Source organism: Natator depressus, chromosome 3 (assembly GCF_965152275.1).
Source record: "Natator depressus isolate rNatDep1 chromosome 3, rNatDep2.hap1, whole genome shotgun sequence".
In the NCBI taxonomy this organism is placed as follows: Eukaryota; Metazoa; Chordata; order Testudines; family Cheloniidae; genus Natator; species Natator depressus.
The window spans coordinates 151221155-151241836 of NC_134236.1; the positions used below are offsets into that span (position 1 = coordinate 151221155).

A 20682-nucleotide genomic window follows, 5' to 3' on the forward strand; every position below is an offset into this window, starting at 1 on the left:
GACTCTGACGTGGACACCTGAACTCTATGGGGAAAACCCCTGAAAATATGTCCTATAGAAATCCAGTGAAATAAAAAGTAAATTGGTTCCTTGCTGAAATGGACAATACCAAGGAGTTGAACACCAGGATATCTGACCCGCTTTCAAAATGCAGATTCTGGTTGTGTGGGGGGAATATCATCCACAGTGTAATTACCAGGGTTTCAAAATAATTGTCATAATACATGTAATAATACCACAATACATAATACGTATCAAAGGGGAGTAGGGGTTGGGGAAGTTGCTGGAGGAAATGGCTACGAATTTTGCTATGCTCCAGTCCCCTTGAATAGTTGAACTTCCATTGCTGCAGCAAACACACAAATACTATTTCAAACAGATGTGTTAACTTTAACTTCACTTGAAATATACGATACGGTTTATTTAAAGAAAAAGATTCTGGCAAATGCAATAGTAAAAATCAGGTAATTAGGCTGTTTCCGCTTAGATATTCCTAATGTGTAGTTCAGCATATCAGGAGAATGATAATCCCTTGCTTTAAGACTAGCTGAAAAAAACTGCCTATATTTCTCCAAGTCTCTGTTGTATTTTTTACCTGTGACTATCTGGGGTTCTTTGTGGACAGAGGTTTTAACAGCTTATGCTCCTTTTTAAATGGTCTGAGGAGAGATAGCAGTGATGTGTGAGGGTTCATTAATTATTGCTCTTACTGATGTTTGCACAGGCAGTTGGGATCATAAATGTCAATCTGTCAGAATGGGATGGGTTCAAAAAAGCCTGATTGAGTTCCTCAAAAGCTGTCATGAAGCTAGAGATTAAACAGATTCATTTCTTTCTTAAAGCAAGCAGCAAGGGAAGGGATTTCCTTTCTCTCCTGCTTCTTTTCCTTCTCTTCCCCCATCCTCTACATTTTCCAAGCATTCACCTCTCTGCTGGCCTCACAGTCCCCTGGCAATGTCAGGAAAGAGCCACAGTGATTGTTAGTGGAGCCATGTATGCGCAGACTGCAAACTCTGCTGTGGAAGGAGAGTGACTGGAAGACTGGGATTCAGTTCTGACAGTCCTGGCATGATTTATTTGGAAATTACGAGCTGGAGAACATAAGTAATGAAGACAAGATCTGTGACAGTAAGGAACAAATGTGAGTTTCTGTTAGAGACCAAACAGAATTTTTAAGAACATTGCTCTATTTGTTTTTCTACTCAACTCTCCAATTTAAAACTTGCTCTACTAAATTACCAATCTTCTCTCACTTTCAAATGAGTCTGACAGAGAAGCTACAATTAGAAGAATCTGCATCCTTAGAGGTAGATTAGAAAAATCCAAATTTCCCATCTCTAAATGTGGAGTTGCAGTTAGTGAAAATGGAGGACAGAGTGATGTGTTACTCTGTAGAGGAGACTGCTCATGAAACCTTGGGATAGCTCAATTATTTAATTTTGCCTTCCTTCATGAGAATAAGGTTTTGTATTCTTACACCTGCAATTAAGAAACGGAAAGCTCTCTCCTCCCTTTCTCTACCAGGCTGTGTTAGAAGTAGAAAAGAGTTGACCTCCAGAATGAACATGAAAACTTACTATTTTTTTTTTAAACACCGTTGTCTGTTGGTCACATGCCACCTTGTTTTGTAAGAACATGTCAGCACCTGAAAGCATCCACTTTGTTGTAGCCCTTGTTGATTGTTTAATTGCTTTAATTAGAATTTACTCTTGACTTCAGTGGCTTCATCAGTTTTATCCTGTTCCTGCAGCTCCTCTAACATGCTGTTGAACATACTTGTGTCTTGCATTTCACTATCCTGTCACTAAAACTATACGTAAACTATTTCCATTCATTGTCTGCTCCCTATACTTTACTGATGCAAGATTTCAGTACGTGTTTTACTTTAATCTTTTGGAAGGCAGGGTGATCTGGGGGAATCAACACCAAGTTGAGTCACGGTTCTGAATTCTAATGTCAACTCTTCCACTGACTGTGTGGGCAAGTCATTTTCTCCCTGCCTCAGTTCCCTCATCCATAAAGTGGGGATAGTGCTTCCCTGCATTGCAGTTTGTCGTGAGGGTTAGTTAGTTTTTGTACAGTACTTGAGCATGTAATACTCAATATAATTTCTAAGTAATCAGATAACTGAGAAATGGGCTACTGTCCTTTAAAATTAGGCTAAGCAACCTCTCTGTAGTCTAACAAAATAGTGTTTAAACCAAGCAAGCCAGGAAGATATGGGCATCTAAAAGGCTTTATTTCTAAATCTTCTCTCATTTCTATTATGAGCCATCTTATCTATATATTTGATTAGTCATTTATTAATCAACAGGAAATGTGTAATTTAATATTTGGATGTAGTTAATTATACAGTTGCAAGCCTGACCCTGGGCAGCTGTTTATCTAATTTAGGGGGAGCCTTTCCACAGGATTTGGCTATATTAACTAAATTAGATACTGCTTGGCACATGGATTTGAATTTCTCATGGAGACTTCATAATAAACCAGTAGGCCACTGTTTGTTCCATTAACTTAATTTAAAATGCAAAATTGACTGTTGAGAAGAACCAGAATGGCTTATTTTTCTCAGAGCAAAGATATGTGTGAGGTTAACCATTTGGGAACGGCAGTGTCGAATGTTGCTCTGAGTGATGAGTCCTGGCAGGTAGGATAGTTCCTGTTATCCCCAGCTGTTTAGCTGTGAAGAGGTGTACTGTAGTAGGCTTCATTATTAAACACAGCATGAACTGGGCTACTGTTCCTGTGGAAAGGAGTACTCCTAGCACATCAGGTGTATGTTACCCTCAGAATCCAGTATGCCCAGCCTAATATCATTATGTATAGTGAAGACAGTGGAATTGATGCAGGTCTGCTGCTCAGGAGTCTGGCTTAGTTAGGATTCTTGGAGCCTGTTCAAAGAGCCTTTGTCATGGAACTTCTCCTGCATTGCTGCATAGAGGTGGTTTGAGGTAAAATGGTGCCAGTCGATCCATAACAACAAAGATCCATATACTCCTGAGGGTATTCTGCGCCAAAAATTTAAAAATTCTGCACACAGTATTTTAAAATTCTGCAAAACTCTGCAGATTTTATTTATCAAATAAATATGGAGACTCCAGCATGGCACTGGGGTAATGGTATTCTGCAGGGGGATTCAGGTGAAGGTGGTTGGGGCTAAGGGGGGGTGGGGGTCTGGGTTTGGGGTGGGGGATAGAGCTCGGCAGGGGGGTCGGGGTGTGGGGGCCTCAGTGAGGTGGGGATCTGGGTGTGGGGGGCTCGTCGGGGTGGTCCAGGTGCAGGGGGAGTGGGGCTTATCGGGTGGGGGGAGTGTTTGAGTGCGGGGCGGTGAGGCTCAGCGGGAGAGTCATGAGGGGGTCTGCATGCATAGGGGTTAGGCGGATGGGGGAGCAGCTCCCTGTACAGGGATCCCTCCCCCTGCAGCTGAGGAGTGATGGGTGCAGGAAGCGGGGGAAGGAGTTGCGGGGGGGAGTTTGCAGAGCTTCCTGCAGCTGTGGGAAAAATCTGGGGGTGGGTCTGACCTGGTCCTGGATTCCATGCCGGGGAAGAGGAAGTCTCGTCGTCCCCAGCCCAGCCAAGACTAGCAGCTGAGCCTGGCGCAGGGTAGGTGCCACCAGCCAGGTCTTCCCCAGTCCCACCCCCTACCCCACAATGATTTACCTCTCTGCCAGCTGTCCTGGGCACCCAAAACATACTGCTGAAAAGGGTCTCATGACTGCTCTTGTGGTTTCCCTTTGCTTCCCTGTCAGAAAGTCATTTTTCTGCAGAAAAACAATGAAATCTGCGGGGAATATAAATTCTGCACATGCACAGTGGCGCAGAATTCCCCCACGAGTAAGCATCCATTTCTCCATCTTCCCTGCTAGATTCTCTCATGGCCTCCTTCCTTGTGGTATCTGAGTGCCCAGAGAGCAGCACATTATATGCTAAGTGTTACTACAGTTAGTTTGTTTATTTATTTATAACTTAAGCACCAGTCATCTATACAAAACAGATTAAAAAGACTGATACAGAAAAACAGATGCATTTAGAAATCCAGAAGGAATCGCTTTAGGTAAACTTATTTAAATGTAATAAGTCATTTATTTGTGGGCCTCACAGAAGTGAATCTTTTGGTGGGATATGAATGAGCTGTAGGTCCCCTGTATACTGATCTAGGAGGCAGGCACCTATGGATACTACACACAGAGCAGCATTTGAGGGCAAGAAAATAGAGCAGTTTAAATTGTATATGGTGGACAAGATGGGAAGTCATTGGTGCAAGTCAGAAGTGGGCTGAGATGGTCTAATTAGATGAGAGAACTTTGGCTAATGCATTTTGGACAGATTGGCTGGGAAGAGGCGCAATATGGAAAATAACAAGGGTGTGGATAACTGTTTACGCTGTTGTGCTAATCCTGTAGAGTGGCTTTGTTACTTGGGTAATGATTCGCTTCCTCACCCCTTTACAGGGTGTTCTGGCAAGCACAGGGCACTGAATTTGGTCCTAAAAATATTCTTGCTGATGAAAACTTTATTTTAAAAACTGGTTCAGCTCACAGAAATTAAACACGTTTTCCATCATCATAGTGAACCCGCAATAGCATTTTAAAATAAAGCTGTTTACAAGGCCAGGGTCCTGCCAGGAAGGCATGTTTGTTCTGTCTTGTTGAATGTATGTTTTTACAGTTGGTGTCGCTACAATAACACGGATTTTTCTCAGACCCCATCCTACACTAGGATATTGACCCATTTCAACACTGGCTTTCAGCAGTGGATCTACTTGAAATAGTACTGCAGACAGTTTGATTTGTAGTGTAGATGGGACAAAACCACTTTCAGGAAGTTATTGAGACTTGGTTCTGCTGCAACAGCACTGTTGAATTAGGGTCCCCCGCCCCCCTTATTGCAGGCCTGTAATGTTACAGCAGAGCTGCTGTTCAAAATATTGTCCACTTAATGTACCTGTTTGGAAACAAAAGCCTTTTGTTCCTGTGCAGGGAAAGGTTAACTTCTGAGGAGGTGGATGTTGTATCAAGGGGGACTGTGGTTGCAGAAATGAAATGGAAGAAGAAAGATTTGATTTTTGTTTTAAATATTATATTGTTTCTAGGCCTGGGGGTTGGGGGGAAAGGGTACCTCAGAATCTGACAATATTGGGAGACCGTGGTGTCTGGGAACGCCTGTTCTCTCCGAATCCTGGATTCCCAACAGAGGATTTTCTTCTGCACTATCTCACCTAAAACAAATGCTTACCTAACCTTTTTAGCCTGAAGGAAGTTGGTAGTGTGAAGAGCATCCCACAGGCAAGATGGCAGGTTTGAGAGTGGGATCCATTCATCTTGGACTTTTCTATAGTGCCAATCGCTGTGGTCTGACAAAATGTCATGTGCAGACAATTAATTAGCTTCTCATTCTTACGACAGATGCACTAACAACTGCAGCATCTGCGGATTTACATCCTCTAAGAGTAGCACGCTTTCTTATAAGAGGAAATGTATATAAAAAAGGTTATTAATGGAAGTAGTGTTGTGCCTAGTTTAAAGAGAGAATCCAGGAGTACTTTGAATCTATAGCATCCATGGGGTTAGTTTATCTTGGTGATGTGTAATCATTTACATTTAGATTGTTATCCTTGTAGAGAAAGGGAGGCACAGTATGATGCTTTTGTATTCCGCCTTCAGTTTTCAGAGCTGTAGCTAGCACACTGTGCCTTAAAGCCTCTGTTCTATCCAACCAGGAAATAGGCTGAACTCGCTTTCAGTTGGCTTTCATCAGCAGCCTTGTTCAGTTGGTTTGTATAGGGGGAATAAAGTCATGTAGGAGAAACTAAATGAAGCTTGCAATTGTTTAGGATGGTGTGCGTGCTACATGTGTCTGTGCACAACTAAGCTGTGGCCGAGAGGAGTTATCCAGTTTATTTTATTTTCAGTATTGTGAGCCAGGAGGGGTCCTTGTAGGGAACAAAGATAATTGCTCCCTTAGTTGGTGCCTGTTTTGACTGTTGAAGAATGTATATATGCAATAGAGCAGGAAGGAACATAATCCTTGCAAGTGACCCCAGATGCAAGTAATAGACCGTTAATCTTTCTAGAACAGGACCTCAAAAAGGAGGTTCTAACATTTCCCCCAAATGTTTGTTCTGAATATTACAGATTCACAGTCAGAGAGCGAGGCTTCTCCTGTGAAACGGCCACGGCTACTGGAGGACAGTAATGACAGGCCTGAGGAAACCAGTCGATCCAAACAGAAGAGCAGACGCAGGTGCTTCCAGTGCCAAACAAAACTGGAGCTAGTACAGCAGGAATTGGGATCATGTCGCTGTGGTAAGTACTGGTTGTCAATACTGTTAAAATTAAGCTTTCTGACAGAATGACATTAGGTACTGTTGCACGGATGGGAAAATGTAGCAGTCCTATTCAGACCTTTTAAAGATAAATTTGAGAGAGAGGATCTAGCTTTCATTGGTGGCAAAAGTTACAGTTAATGCTGTCAGATCAATTTCCACTAATGCTCTGTTCTTATGTAGAGCCTTCTACCAAAGGATCTCAAACCATTTAACATGCATAAATGAATGTAGCTTCATAACTCCCTGTGAGGTGGATGAATGTTATGCCCACTTTACAGCTGAAGAAGCTTGAAGCACAGAGAAGGTCAGTTGACTTGGTGAAGATCACACAAAAGTCTGCTGCAGAACCTGGAGCAGAAACACAGGTCTTCCTCTGTCCTGTATGTAAATTACAAGACAGTCCTTTCTCCCTATATAAGAATCCTATCTTTAGATGGGTCTGTAACTTTCCAAAAAACCACCCCTTTCCTTTATGCTGAACGTTTCTATTCTTGATGTCATCCCAAAGGAGACTGTTCCATAAGTTGAGGAAACTGTTCAGCTATTTGAGGTTTTTCGGGGTGGATGCTATTGCCTATGCTGACCACTAGCTTGTCTCATTCAGACTACTCTAAATCTATTGGATTTTGGAACTTGTATTATTACATGGAAAAGTGATGAATGCGGTAGACACCATGGGAGAAATTGTCTCATCCACACAAATACAATTGTATTTGTTGTAATCAATTTGCAATACACTCATTAGGCTTGGTTACAACAAACACATGGTACTTTTATTTGCATAGTAATTTTTTTCATAACACAATCATGTATCAACTAAGTTTGTGCTTCCTGCATACCACACTTCCTAATCCTGTTGATGTTTATACATTTGGTGAAGTTTGCTACTTGTTTCATGATGCCTCACTACAGTAATTGAGTGCTCAGAGGACTTGTAAACACAATGACACCTGTGGCATTTGGACCAATGCACTCTGGGATGTCCTACTACATAGAACTGAGAGGAAGTATTGTCCAAGCATAGTTAGGGGGTCCTATCTTCAATATGAAATGTCTCCTGGAAGTAAGTGCCACAAAGACAACCCTGTACGGCCTAGAACTCTGGTAAGGATGAAACATGTTTAACTCCCTGGTATTGGGTATTAACCATAGATGTGTACAGAAACTACATGGAAAATCAGACAAGCCACTAACTGCTTATAAAATCAAAAGTTATGGTGTAGAGGTTTTAATGGAAGCTGATTGAAAACTCAGTTCTGGACATGCACAGTAAGGCATCTGGTGAGATTTTCAACAAACTACTGCAGCCCTGCTCTCTGTGACATAGCTTGGTACAGTTTCTCTTCCCAGCATGATGGATGCAGAAGCTGCAGCTCTTAGGCTGCATTTGTCACAATTTGAATGAGGGAGTTTGTAAATGCCTGCCTGAAATACACACAGAAAAATCCTTCCTAACATCAAGGTCAAGAGAATTTTGCAAGTATAAAAATAAGTGGATTGTGTAATTTTTAGTATCAGCAATTTTTGCTGTATTCTGCAAATTCTAAACTTCCATTTAAAAATAAGTTCTCATATGAAGATAAAGCCATCACACTGGCAATCAACATACTGTTGCCCTATCACTGCTAGTTTGGTAGAAAAGTATTTCCATCCAAACAATAGAAACTGCAAATGTGAAAATGTACACCTCCCCCACTCTGGATGCGTCAGTGGTAGAGATTTTATTGTCTAAGCCAGTGGTTCTTAACCAGTGGCAGTGTACCTCTAGGAGTATGCAGAGGTTTTCCAGGGGGTGCATCAGTTCATCTAGATCTTTGCCTAGTTTTGCTACAGGCTACATAAAAAGCACTAGCAAAGTCAGTACAAACTAAAATTTCATAAGGACAATGGCATGTTTATATTGCTCTATATACTATACACTGAAATGTAAGTACAATATTTATCTTCCAGCTGATTTATTTTATAATCATATGGTAAAAATGAGAAAGTAAGCAACTTTTCAGTAATAGTGTGCTGTGACACTTTTGTATTTTGATGTCTGATTTTGTAAGCAAGTAGTTTTTAAGTGAGATGAAACTTGGGGGTTCACAAGACAAATCAGACTCCTGAAAGGGGTACAGAAGTCTGGAAGGGTTGAGAGCCACAGTATAAGCATCTTTGCATTGTCTGGTTAAACAAAAGCGGCAATTAGATGCCAAAATAAACAAAAAAAAATTGCAACATAAGCGACAATGAAGTTAAAAATCGTATTTTTTTTAAAAAAAAAAGATCCTTCCCTTAGTTAGTAGCTTCATGTTATTAAAATTGATAAGTATTTAAATCAAAGGCCTGGTCTATATACAGATTTTGTACCAGTATAACTATTTCAGATAGGGATGTAGTTTTTTTACTGAAACAGTTACGTTGGCACAGTGTTCTCTGACTGGTTTCTGAATGTTATAATTCTTGACATCTGATTTGTGTCCATTTATTCTTTTACGTAGAGACTGTCCGGTATGACCAATGTACATGGCAGAGGGGCATTGCTGGCACATGATGGCATATATAACATTGGTAGATGTACAGGTGAACGAGCCTCTGATAGTGTGGCTGATGTGATTAGTTCCTATGATGGTTTCCCCTGGAGAGAGATGTGGACAGAGTTGGCAACGGGCTTTGTTGCAAGGATAGGTTCCTGGGTTAGTGTTTTTGTTGTGTGGTATGTGGTTGCTAGTGAGTGTTTGCTTCAGAGACCGGACAGTCTCTACGTAAAAGAATAAATGGACACAAATCAGACGTCAAGAATTATAACATTCAAAAACCCGTTGGAGAACACTTCAGTCTCCCTGGTCACTCGATTACAGACCTAAAAGTTGCAATATTACAACAAAAAAACTTCAAAAACAGACTCCAACAAGAGACTGCTGAATTGGAATTAATTTGCAAACTGGACACCATTAAATTAGGCTTGAGTAAAGACTGGGAGTGGATGGGTCATTACACAAAGTAAAACTATTTCCCCATGACAGGTTTCAGAGTAGCAGCTGTGTTAGTCTGTATTCGCAAAAAGAAAAGGAGTACTTGTGGCACCTTAGAGACTAACAAATTTATTTGAGCATGAGCTTTCGTGAGCTACAGCTCACTTCATCGGATGCATTCAGTGGAAAATACTGAAATTCCACTGAATGCATCCAGTGAAGTGAGCTGTAGCTCATGAAAGCTCATGCTCAAATAAATTTTAGTCTCTAAGGTGCCACAAGTACTCCTTTTCTATTTCCCCATGCTTATTTCCCTCCCCTACTGTTACTCTCACCTTCCTGTCAACTGTTAGAAATGGGCCATCCTGATTATCACTACAAAAGGTTTTTTTCTCCCGCTGATAATAGCTCACCTTAATTGATCACTCTCATTACAGTGTGTATGGCAACACCCATTTTTTCATGTTCTCTGTGTGTGTATATATATCTTCCTACTGTATTTTCCACCGCATGCATCCGATGAAGTGGGTTTTAGCCCACGAAAGCTTATGCTCAAATAAATTTGTTAGTCTCTAAGGTGCCACAAGTCCTCCTCGTTCTTTTTGGTGATACAGACTAACACAGCTACCACTCTGAAACCTATACCAAAAGAAGCAGCAAGGGTACAGTTTACAAAAGCAGCTTAATATTTCTTCAACATTTACAAGTTGTCTTTTTCCCATAGTCACCTGCCCCAGCACTAGAATTAACACTAAACATGAGAGAGGTAACTGGAATATGCATGCCTTTTCTTTGAATTTGGGTGTTTCGTATTTTGTTGCCAATATTTTTTTAAAGAAAATTCTCCCAAAACGTTTGTTTTTTCTCTGGAAGGGTAGCATTAACAATGAACCCTCAAGAGACAACTCCTCCGAAACAAGGTGCCTGTGGTTTTTCTTTTGTGGTTACTGCATTTCCACTCGGATAACCCATGTGCTAGGGAGAGGATTTGTAATATTTGATTAGGCCATTGTTTCATCAAGTTGGGTATGCTGCCTCCAACAGACTTGTTTGCATGAAGATCTGGTGCAATACTGCCTGCTATTATCGGGCATGCACTGAGCAGTCAGATGAGCTGTATATGCAGTGATGTTTCCCCATCTACCCTGAAGTTCTGAAGCGAGCAGTGTCTATTTCTGAATATTTCATCCACTGAATGACTGTCTAGAAGCTCATTAGATAATGCTGTATGCTAAGCAAACACCTCTGCAACCCATTACCTCGTGCAGATTTCACAAATGTGTCTTTCACAGTCTGCCATACCCAGGAACTTACGCTCTCAGAGTAACATTATTGCAATGTTTACATTCTGAACAATGCATGGCTTTACTTTCAGCAGTTTCTGGTGGTTTACAAATGCTTGTAAAATGCAGTTTTTGCATTAGCTTAGAGCTTATATGGCCTTGCTTACCAGTGTCATCTGAACTAGATATCCAGAGCTTACACCATAGTTTTACAGTTTCCAAGTCCTAACGATATGATGCTTCAAGCCTGTTACACCTCTCCAGGTGTAATCACTCTCCTGCAGGACACTGCACTTCAGAGAACTGGGGCCAGACATGCCCTTTATCCTGCTCCGTTGCTCCCACTGCCTCTCAGATAGCCAGGCATTACCATGGATCCCATTTCATTGACACTACATGGAACTTCAGACAAATTTAACAGTGTGGTAGGGTTTTAGGGGTGGGGGGGAGGGAAACAATTTACTACTGAGAAGGGATTCCCAATAAAGATACTTTAAGCTCAAACACAACATTTCTCAGCTGTAGAAATATTGTTTTTTACATATTCACAATCTTTTTTCATTCTCCTTTCCCTCTGTACAGCTTATTAACTGCTGACAAGAAATTCACAGCTCATAAATAATGCTTAAGAGCCATTGCTATATAAATTGAATGTGTTATGAATTGTGATGGGCCTTTTTGTAGCACTCTGTGCCTAAAGCAGGAAGAACAGAGGATGTCATTTTCATTAATTTCTAATGAGGTGCCAATTAAAGGCAAGGAAGGCGCTTAGAAGGGAAGAGTTACAGAGCTCCCCTGAATCCTCTACCCTGGGGCTGTCATATGAACACACTGCCAAGCTTTCTCTGAAAATTCCATTAAATTACAATCTCATCCAGAGTGCACACAGACAAATTCCGCTTCCCTTTGATCTTCAAAAGAGCAATTTGTAAGACGAGTTCTGAGCCTTCTCTCACAGTGAACTGGGAGAGGTGATAGGAATTGTTAATTGCCAATGCACTTTGCAGGCTTCAGTGAGGAGGCGAAATTTGAAAATGACTTCTCATTCTGTGCCTCTCTGACTGGATAACCTTTAAATTAACAATATCTGAGTAACACCAGTTTCCTATGAAACCTTTCTAGAAGCCAATTACACCAGGCATGTGTTCAGACAGATGATTCTAGCACTGTGTGAATCCTTGAATGGTTTAGTTTCCCATGATGGATAATGATTGCATAAAAATACTGTTACTTAATATCTGGTTCAGTGGGCAAGTAGATCAGCTATTACGTTAGGAACCTTATCTCCCGAAGTGTATTTTAATATAAGCTTTCTGCCAAGAGTGTAAGCAACACAGAATTGAGCAGTGGGTCATGTTTGCTTTGCAAATCAAACTGCCAATTCAGTAGGAGTGGTGAGCAAGGTTGCCAACCATGAGCAAACTTGTTGACTAAAATTAGAGACAGTAAAGTTGTCAGTAAAAATGGCAACATAACATTGAGAGTTCTTCCTTTTTCCAATGTAAATTTCCCAATTGATTATTTGTAGAATGGATTCACAGGCATTTCATTAATGATTTGATAAGATATATGTGGCCATTAACTGAAGCTGTACACATTTTCAAAAATACATTGAAATTATAATAATCTAAATTATGGAAGCTGTTTGCATAGAAAATATTGCTTAATTTTATGACCGTATTTCTCCACACAGCAGATGAATATTTACAACTAGTAAACTGTTTAGTCACAAAAAATTGATTTCTGGTATCACTTGATTTTTAAAGTCAAACCTTAAAAGCCTGTCAAGGTCTTTGTTAACAGTGTTAGATTTACAGTGGCTTTCTGGAGTGGTATAAAATCACAGGAACTGTGAACTGAGCTTCTCTCTCTGTATTAAAAATCTCATATAAGACTTAAGGGGATGGCTTAGGGGATTGGCAGTAATGGGATTTCCCCTCTTTCACCATTTCAAATCCAGCCTTGGTCAGCAGTTACAGAAAAATTACTACCATCCGCTGGCTGTTCTGTGGTCCCTGTGTGAAATGAATTAGTGCTCAGTATTCAGTTCTTAGTGGACATACATGTTCATATCCCAAACCCTTCCTCCCCCTGTAACAACCATCTTTCATTGGCATTCTGTTAGCAGTCCATGCAGAAGCTGTGACTGAATGGCAGCTGAGACTGAGCTTCCCTTTAGCCCCTCGTGGTGGTCCGTCAGACTAGTACTGCTGTTGCCTGTCCAATATCTTTTCTGTCAATAGGTGTCTTTAGTCTCCCTGACTGTCAATCCAGAACCTAGCCTTAAAATGGGGGCAGAGAGAGGGAAGAAATGTGAAAACCTTCCATTTAAGGCCCCGTCTATGTTTAACAATAACCATGAGTAAGCACTATTTTGAAACAATGTAGAGCAGTCATATAGAAGTAGTTTCTATCCACAAAATTGAGAAAAAGACACGTTATAACCATTAGGACCTCTGTTATAATCAGTATCTAGGTAAAACATGGCTCCTTCCCATGGTTATAACATGTTTTTTCTGACTTCACAGAGGAGAGAAGATACCTTTTAAAATATGCCTGAGTTACAATGGTTTCACAGTGTTTAAACAATTATTTTTGTAGTGTACTGGGGACAATATGGCAGGTATTGTATTCTGAGATATAAAACTAGAATGAAAACTGGCCCGAAGAGTAATGAGTTCTCTGGACTGCCAGGGTAGAGATTCAGCGGTGACTCGCAAATTCAGTGTCTGATGGCAAAAGCTAAATGTACTTTGTCATTCAAGTGCAACCTTATTTCTGTGTGGCACTGGCAGGTTAAAGTCTGATCATTGACTTGTGGGTTTTAGAGTGATAGGATTATAAAAGCCAGGAAAGTAGAGCGCACATACAGGTACACTGCCCCTTTAAAAAACAACCAATCAACCAAAAAAAGAATGCACATCAGTTTTGCTTTTGGCATGCTTCATGTGATTATGAATCTGTCCACTTTTTGCTTCATAGACTCTCTCATTCTTGTTGTCTGTCAGAATCTGGATTACCCATTTAAACACTGGGCTAGAAGAATGTGTATTTAGCCCCAAACTGATAAATCATGTATGCAGCCAGGTGCAAACTTCTTGTGGGGATGCTACCACAGTAGAAAAGTAAACATCTTTCTGATGGCCTGTTTAGGGCTCTTCTCACAGTAGTACTGGTGTAATTGAGGTAGGAAATAGGTAGTATGCACACAGACTAAAAGATGATGTGATTCTGGTAATAATTAAAAAAAAATAAATAAAAGACCATTACTTGTATTTTACCTACTCAGCAGAAGAGGTAATGTAGTGATCTTGAACATAGGAAACATAGGTGAGACCTTCTAATTTCAACTCTGACACTGGATCCTTTTGTGGCTTTAGGTAAGTCACTTACTCAGTCTGACTCATTTGACTTGTCTGAAAAATGAGAGTTTCCAGGCTCCTTGCCACAGAGCTGGGAGCCCTGGATCCTAAACTCTGAGGCTTCTGGCTCAGCCATGGCTCCCAGGGGCTTCTAGACTCTCAGTTCCTTATCAGTCCACTAAGGCTGATAGGATGCCAGGAGCTGAGAAGCCCTGGGAGCCATAGCTGAGCAGGGAGCTTAAGAGTTTGGGCTCAGGCATGTGTGTGATCTTGGTCTTATCGGTCACATCCTGAACCAGCAAGGGTTGGAAGTACTGTGTAAATTCAGCTTGCTTCCCAGGGAGGGGAAGAAAGTGATCTTTCATCACTCTACAGCTCTTTTTGCATACCTTTCCAGCACAAGTGGGCTTCTGAATGGAACTCCATCCAGCCTTCTTCTGCCAGAAGAAAGAGGTTACTATGACATGGATCCCTGAAGTAGGAGGCAGGAGGGAAAATCAAAGTGGCACCTGGAGTCCTCTAAGTGGGAGAGGGAAACAGAACATAAAATAGATTACACTGAGTTTTCAGCCTAAATTTAGAGCTTTTTGTCTCAAATGGTTTGGTCAGCAGCTCTGACTATTGTCAGGGGATTAATCAATTTACAGCAACAGCTGTAGACAGCTATTTAAATCCAGGGCATAAATAATCTAATTGAGAAAATGTGTTGCAAGTTAAAGCACTGGAGTCCTGATAGGCATGTGAAGGTTTGAGGTCAAAATACCTGGAGCCACATAAATGCCCTGGATTTATGCAGCTTGCACATTGCCTCAGCATGGAATCTTGTCATGATTTATTCTGGCTCTTTAATAGCCTTATCTGACTTCCATTTTCATTGGTTTGAAAAAACAGAAGGTACACATACTTTATCAGCTCACCTAGTATTGCTTGCTTGTTTTAATTAAATTATTGGATACACTTTGGCTTTTAATTGAATTCTCAACTTTTGGGAGGAGTGTAGTAGTAGAGATTAACTTGGTGTGCAGAGACTTTGAGAAGTATGAATACTAAACCAGAGTCAGTGCAAAGTATGAAATGTTCTACACCCAAGAAGCCTTACACTTAATGCCCCAACACAGATGCTCGGGTGGCTGTATCCCATCCACTTTACCTTTCTCAAGAGATATCAAAGCCTTTGGCACATAGTGATTGCTCCTCTATATGGGGCACAGACCCCTGGAATATTAGAGCACTACCAATTCAGTCATAGACTTTAAGGACAGACGGGACCACCAGATTGTCTAGATTGACCTCCTGTATAACACAAGCCACCAACACCATCCAGCACCCGCACAATAAACCCAACAACCAAAATTAGAGCCCATAGGAAGCTAAACTATTATGTGCCTCAGGCAAAGAATAGGAGGGATCAAGGTGTACCAGTGCCCAAGGACCCCGCAATGGTAGGGAAATAAATAAGTGAGAGATACATGCCAGGATTGTCTGGTAGACTTGCACCCATATGCTGCAGAGGAAGGCAAAAAGCCCCAAGGGTTCCCCCCCAATCTGGGAGGAAATTCCTTCCCAACCCCACATACAGTGGTCAGTTAGGTGCTGAGCATGTTAGCAAGAACCAGCCTGCCAAGCACATCTAAGAGAGAGAATGCTTGGTGCTACCTCCGAGCCCTGGCCCTCCCCAACGTTTCACAAGGAGATTTTTTTTTTAAATCCCCCAATGTATAAATCTCTTCATGACCCCCTGCTGGGGTGGCCAGCTGAAACCCTGAAAGATGCACTTTTAGGAACATAAACCAGAAGTGAGCCCCAGGGCTGTTGAGCTCTGTCCCCTTCCATGACAAGCAAACCTGTCATACAGTTGCACTCATGAATTTGACCTGTTCTCTCTCAAAACCAAGTTTTGCCCCCACAGCTTCTTTTGTGGGCTGTTCCAGAACCTGACCCCTTTGAGGGTTAGAAACCTTCTTCTAAATTCCAGCCTTAATTTGTCCATGGCCAGTTTATATCCATTTGTTCTTGTGCCAACATTGTCCTTTAGCTTCAATAGCTCTTCACTCTGCCTCCTTTTACCACCCAATGTACTTATAGAAAGCAATAATATCCCCTCTCAGCCGTCTTCCAAGCTCCTTTCATAAGAAAGGATCTCCATTCCCCTTATTGTTCTCATAACTCTTCTCTGCACCTGTTCCAGTTTGAATTCAACTTTCTTGAACATGGATGACCAGAATTGTACACAATATTCCAAATGAGTTTTTACTAGTGCCTTGTACAATGGCATTAATACTTGAAATGCCTCATTGCATTAGCCTTTTTCATAGCCACAGCACAGAGGTGATTATAGTCATCCTGAGATAGACGCACCTACCCAGGTCTCTCTCCTCCTTTGTTGCTTCCAACTGATGAGTCCCCAGTGTGTAGCAGAAATACCTATCAGACCCTAAATGCCTGACCTTGCACTTCATACTATTGAATTTCATCCCGTTTATGTCACTCCAGATCATCAAATCCTCCTCTGCATTGACGATGCCCCCAACTTTTGTATCATCAGCAGATTTCATTAACACACTCCTACTTTTTGTGTCCAGATCAGTAATAAAAAATACTGATGAAGATTGGTCCCTCAACCTATCCTTGGGGAACTCCACTAGTAATCTCCCTCCGGTCTAATAATTGACCTTTCAGTACAACCCAATTACATTCTCCCCTTCAGTTTGTTCCTTATCCACCTTACAATTCTTGTTCTGATCTCTACCTTCCCTAATTCACCTAATAATTTCCCATGTGGTTCCTTGTCAAATGCTTTACTGAAGTTCAAATATATTAGATCTACTGTACTCACTTATCTAAAAAATCAGTTATTTTCTCAAATAACTGGCATGATCTACTTCCAGTAAACCCATGTTGCTTTATATCCCCTTTACCATTTATCTCCATGTTTTCCTTCACCATTTGTTCTAAAACCTTGCATATTACTGAGATCAGACTAACAGGTTTGTAATTGCCCAGATCACTTTTCCCCCCTTTCTTAAGTACAGATACTACATTTGCTTTTCTCCAGTTAAATGGTAATATCACCAAATAGACAGATTTATTACAGATCCTGGCTATCAGACTAGCAATCTCAGATTCCAGTTCTTTCAGTATTCTGGGATGGAAATTATCCAGTCCCCTGATCTGAGTTGCATTAAAGCGCTTTAATTTTTTTTCCATCTCACTTGTGGTAATTTCCATTTCCATTAGCCATTCTGCTTTCATGCACATTTTTCATATTATCTTTATTGAAATCCGAGGCAAAGTATTTATTTAGTTTTGGGGCTATACCTAGATTATCTTTAATCTCCTTCCCAAAGCTCACTGCATAGCTGCCCAACTTCATCCATCCTTATTCTTTTTTTTATCCAGCTTGACTCTTGGCAATTCTCACTTTATTCCTACCTTTTCTAACCTCCACAATGTAGCTTTATTTGCTGATCATCCCCTTCTTCCATTCCCAATAGACTCTCTGATTACTCCTAATAACCTTTTTAAGGTGGTTATTTATCCATCTGGGTCTGGAGCTTTTCTCTACAAGTTTTTCCCCCTTGCTTGTGGTGCAAATTTCAGATCGTTCTGTATAGTTCATTTGAAGAAATTCCAAACCTCTTCTGCATTTAAGTTGTTGAGCACTTTAGTCCAGTTGACTTCTTTAACTATTTCCCTTAATTTCCCAAAGTGTCTGGTCTGCCCTTTTGAAATAAAAAATCATAGCTGACGTTTTGATTATCCTTCCATTTAATTTAAACTAAATCAACTTGTGACCACTCGATCCAAGGTTATTTCCTACAACCAGCTCTTCTATGATGTCTTCACTACTAACCAAAACCATGTCTAAAATCGCATCACCTCTTGTTGGTTTGGGGCAGTTTGATGAAGAAAACTATCTGTCACATCCAGGAATAACTGGGCTCTACCAGTATTAGTAGCATTTATTCTCCAGTCTATGTCTGGGAAGTCAGTCTCCCATTTACATAATTCCCAATAGTATTTCTCTTTCTAATATTAGAGGTATCTATCCATATCTAAGTCTGACTCTGAGGGTCAAAAGCAGACTCCTAACACTATACTAATAGAACCTATTTTACAATCTTTCCCCAAAGTGATTTTGACCCAGACTGACTGTTTTGGCCATTCTGTTACTTCGTATTTCTTTACAGTTTACCGCTTCATTGATTTGACGTGCTATTCCTCCACACACAGCTTTTACCTTTATTCCTCTCTCTCCTAAATAGCACATACCCATCAATACCTGTATTCTAGTCATGAGTGTAATTCCACCATGTTTTTGTAATCCCTATAATATCTGTTTTGAACAGACTCCTTGCATTCATGTGCAAGCATGTCAGTTGTTTCCCTCTGACCTCATGGTAGCCTTGCACCACTGATGGCTTTTTGCCTATATGTATGGTTGTGTGGGTTGGCTTAGGTCCTATTTGCAAGAGAGGGAAGAAAACAGAGCAAATCAGAAGGGAAACATGCTTCTCTTTCTCACTAGGTTCTTCACCTCTCACTCTCTTACACACCATCAAGGGTATCAGAAGAGACATATTTTCTATCCAGTATTAGAACTGCAAATCAGCAGTACTTCCTAACTATCCTGAGGCTCTGAGGCATAAACTTTCACTTTGCATCATAGATGTCATGGCATGATATGCTTGCCATGTGAATCCAGGTTGAGACTTGTTTGCCTGCAGCCTAGTGGTGCTCCAGTCCTAAAGCATGAGTGGGAAGACTCAGAGAAACATTATGATGCATCTTACGCTCTCTGATGTCTTCCCCTTCTCCTGCTGATTTCAGTTCAGTTATCACTTTTGTTGGTAGCTTCTAGTAAGCACTCAGTTGAAAAGAACATCTTTAAAAAGACAAGGAAAGGCTAGCTACAGTGATCACAGGCAACTGTGGAATAAACAAGGTCACCAGCCCATCTGTTGGTGCTGTCTGTGTTTCCTGGAACATGTGCGGCTGGCTGTATGTGTCTGTCCCTCTGTAGAGGCAAATTAACTTGGGATCACTTGATAAGCTCTAAGATGCTTTGCATTAATATCTAGAAATCCTGATTTCCAGCATTAAGGAGTTAGCAACCCCCCCACCCCACCCCCCAGTTCTGCTCTTGGAATAGAAATGATAGAAGGAACATATCACTATCTGTGGCAAAAACTGCCTTGGGCCATTTCTCCTGGAGTTTTTAAAATTATATTAATTTGGATAAAAAGCTTTACCATAATGTGACTCATCTCTCTTCTCAGGGTGAGGTGGATGGGGGGAGGGATGAAAAGATTCCCAGCAAAAGCATGTTGAATGCAAAAGTTTTACCTTTATCCCTAGCACTTACTCAGAGTCCCTGCCATTTATAAAGTTTGGGGAAATAGGAGATTAGTTTGGCTCATTCATTTCCAAAGGTCAATTTTTTGGTGAATTGTTGTGATTTGTGGGCTTGTTGGGTTTATTTTTCTTCTTTTTGTAAAATGTCATTAAAAGTGAATGTTGCTGGATTTGTGCAATGAAAGCAGACATTACCAGCACAAAGCAATTCCTACAGAAGAGAGGGAAAAAGGTAATTATAGTTTGTGCAAGGATGGAACTGTCTGGAAGGAGACAATAAAAAATGTCAGCAGAAGAGAATATTTTTTTTTAAAATTTAAAGTGACAGTGCGCACAAATTGCATTGGGAGCTTCATTAAGCTGGACTGTAACACAATTTTATTTATTTCCATTGTTGGCTGCTCTTTTAGAGCAGTCTGATGGGGAGTATCAGGGGAATAAACTGGATCACAATGGCATCTATAGAGCAAGAGTTTCTCAAGTACTCTGTACAAGTCTCTAGAATGTTTGCTTTGTATCTTAGCTATTTCTTCTATTTTTACATTTGTCTTATCTGGTCCATTTTCCTTCACTTGAAAAACCAGCAGATTACGCTTATTTTAGGATTCCCCTAATGTTTAGCGGCTTTAATGCCAATAATATCTTTTAAAACAAATTAAGTCCTCTTTCCCTTTGTAAGGGGGAGAGTTGCATAAACACTCTGCTTTGGGGATTACTGTTACCTTGCTATGAATGATGTCTAACTATTTTAAACAGTACAGCAGCATTCTGTATCCGCGGTAGGAAGTAATCTCTTCTCTGCTGATTATCTGCCCTGACATGCACTATACTGGATAACAGGCCAGTCATTTCCAGCCCTGTAGAGTAAGTTGAATTCTTCCTCTTAGCTATGTAAAGCCCAGGGATGGAGGAGAATGTAAAACAAATCTGTTTTATTCATGGAACACCTGCAGCTTCTCTGCCCTGCCATAGGCTTGATGAAATAAAATGTATTAAGATGCTTTAATATATCTCTGTGTTACAAATTCTGTCTTGGGCAGTGGGTCAGTAGACACAATGTAATCCAGGTATTTTTGCTGATGGAGTATGAACTGCTAATGCTTTCCAACAAACCACTGACTGTAACCACCTCCTGTTACAGACATGTACTTAAAAATGAGCTCTCTGGCCTCCTAGCTGTCCTGAGCTTCTAGGAGTTTCATTCCAGAATGAATCTATATTTTATATGTTTAGAGTTCGAGATATATAGATATATTTACATTATCATTCAACCATGACATTTGTCTCTGTGGATAGGAATTTTCATGTTTGTCAAAAAATTTGCTAGAGCAAAGCTATTGTGCAAGGTGATTATTGTAGAGGAAGATGTGATCTCTAAATTAGCTAGGACCAGTCCT

The 20682-nt window shown here is 40.7% G+C and overlaps 1 protein-coding gene across 2 annotated transcripts in view; it reads left to right on the forward strand.

Moving 5' to 3' along the window:
• Positions 1-20682, forward strand: part of ZFAND3 (zinc finger AN1-type containing 3) — a 236682-nt gene that overhangs the window by 200661 nt on the left and 15339 nt on the right. For both annotated transcript variants that reach the window (XM_074949104.1, XM_074949105.1), the window contains one exon: positions 6135-6305. In XM_074949104.1, coding sequence (XP_074805205.1) covers positions 6135-6305 — 171 coding nt within the window. The remainder of the gene's footprint in view (positions 1-6134; positions 6306-20682) is intronic.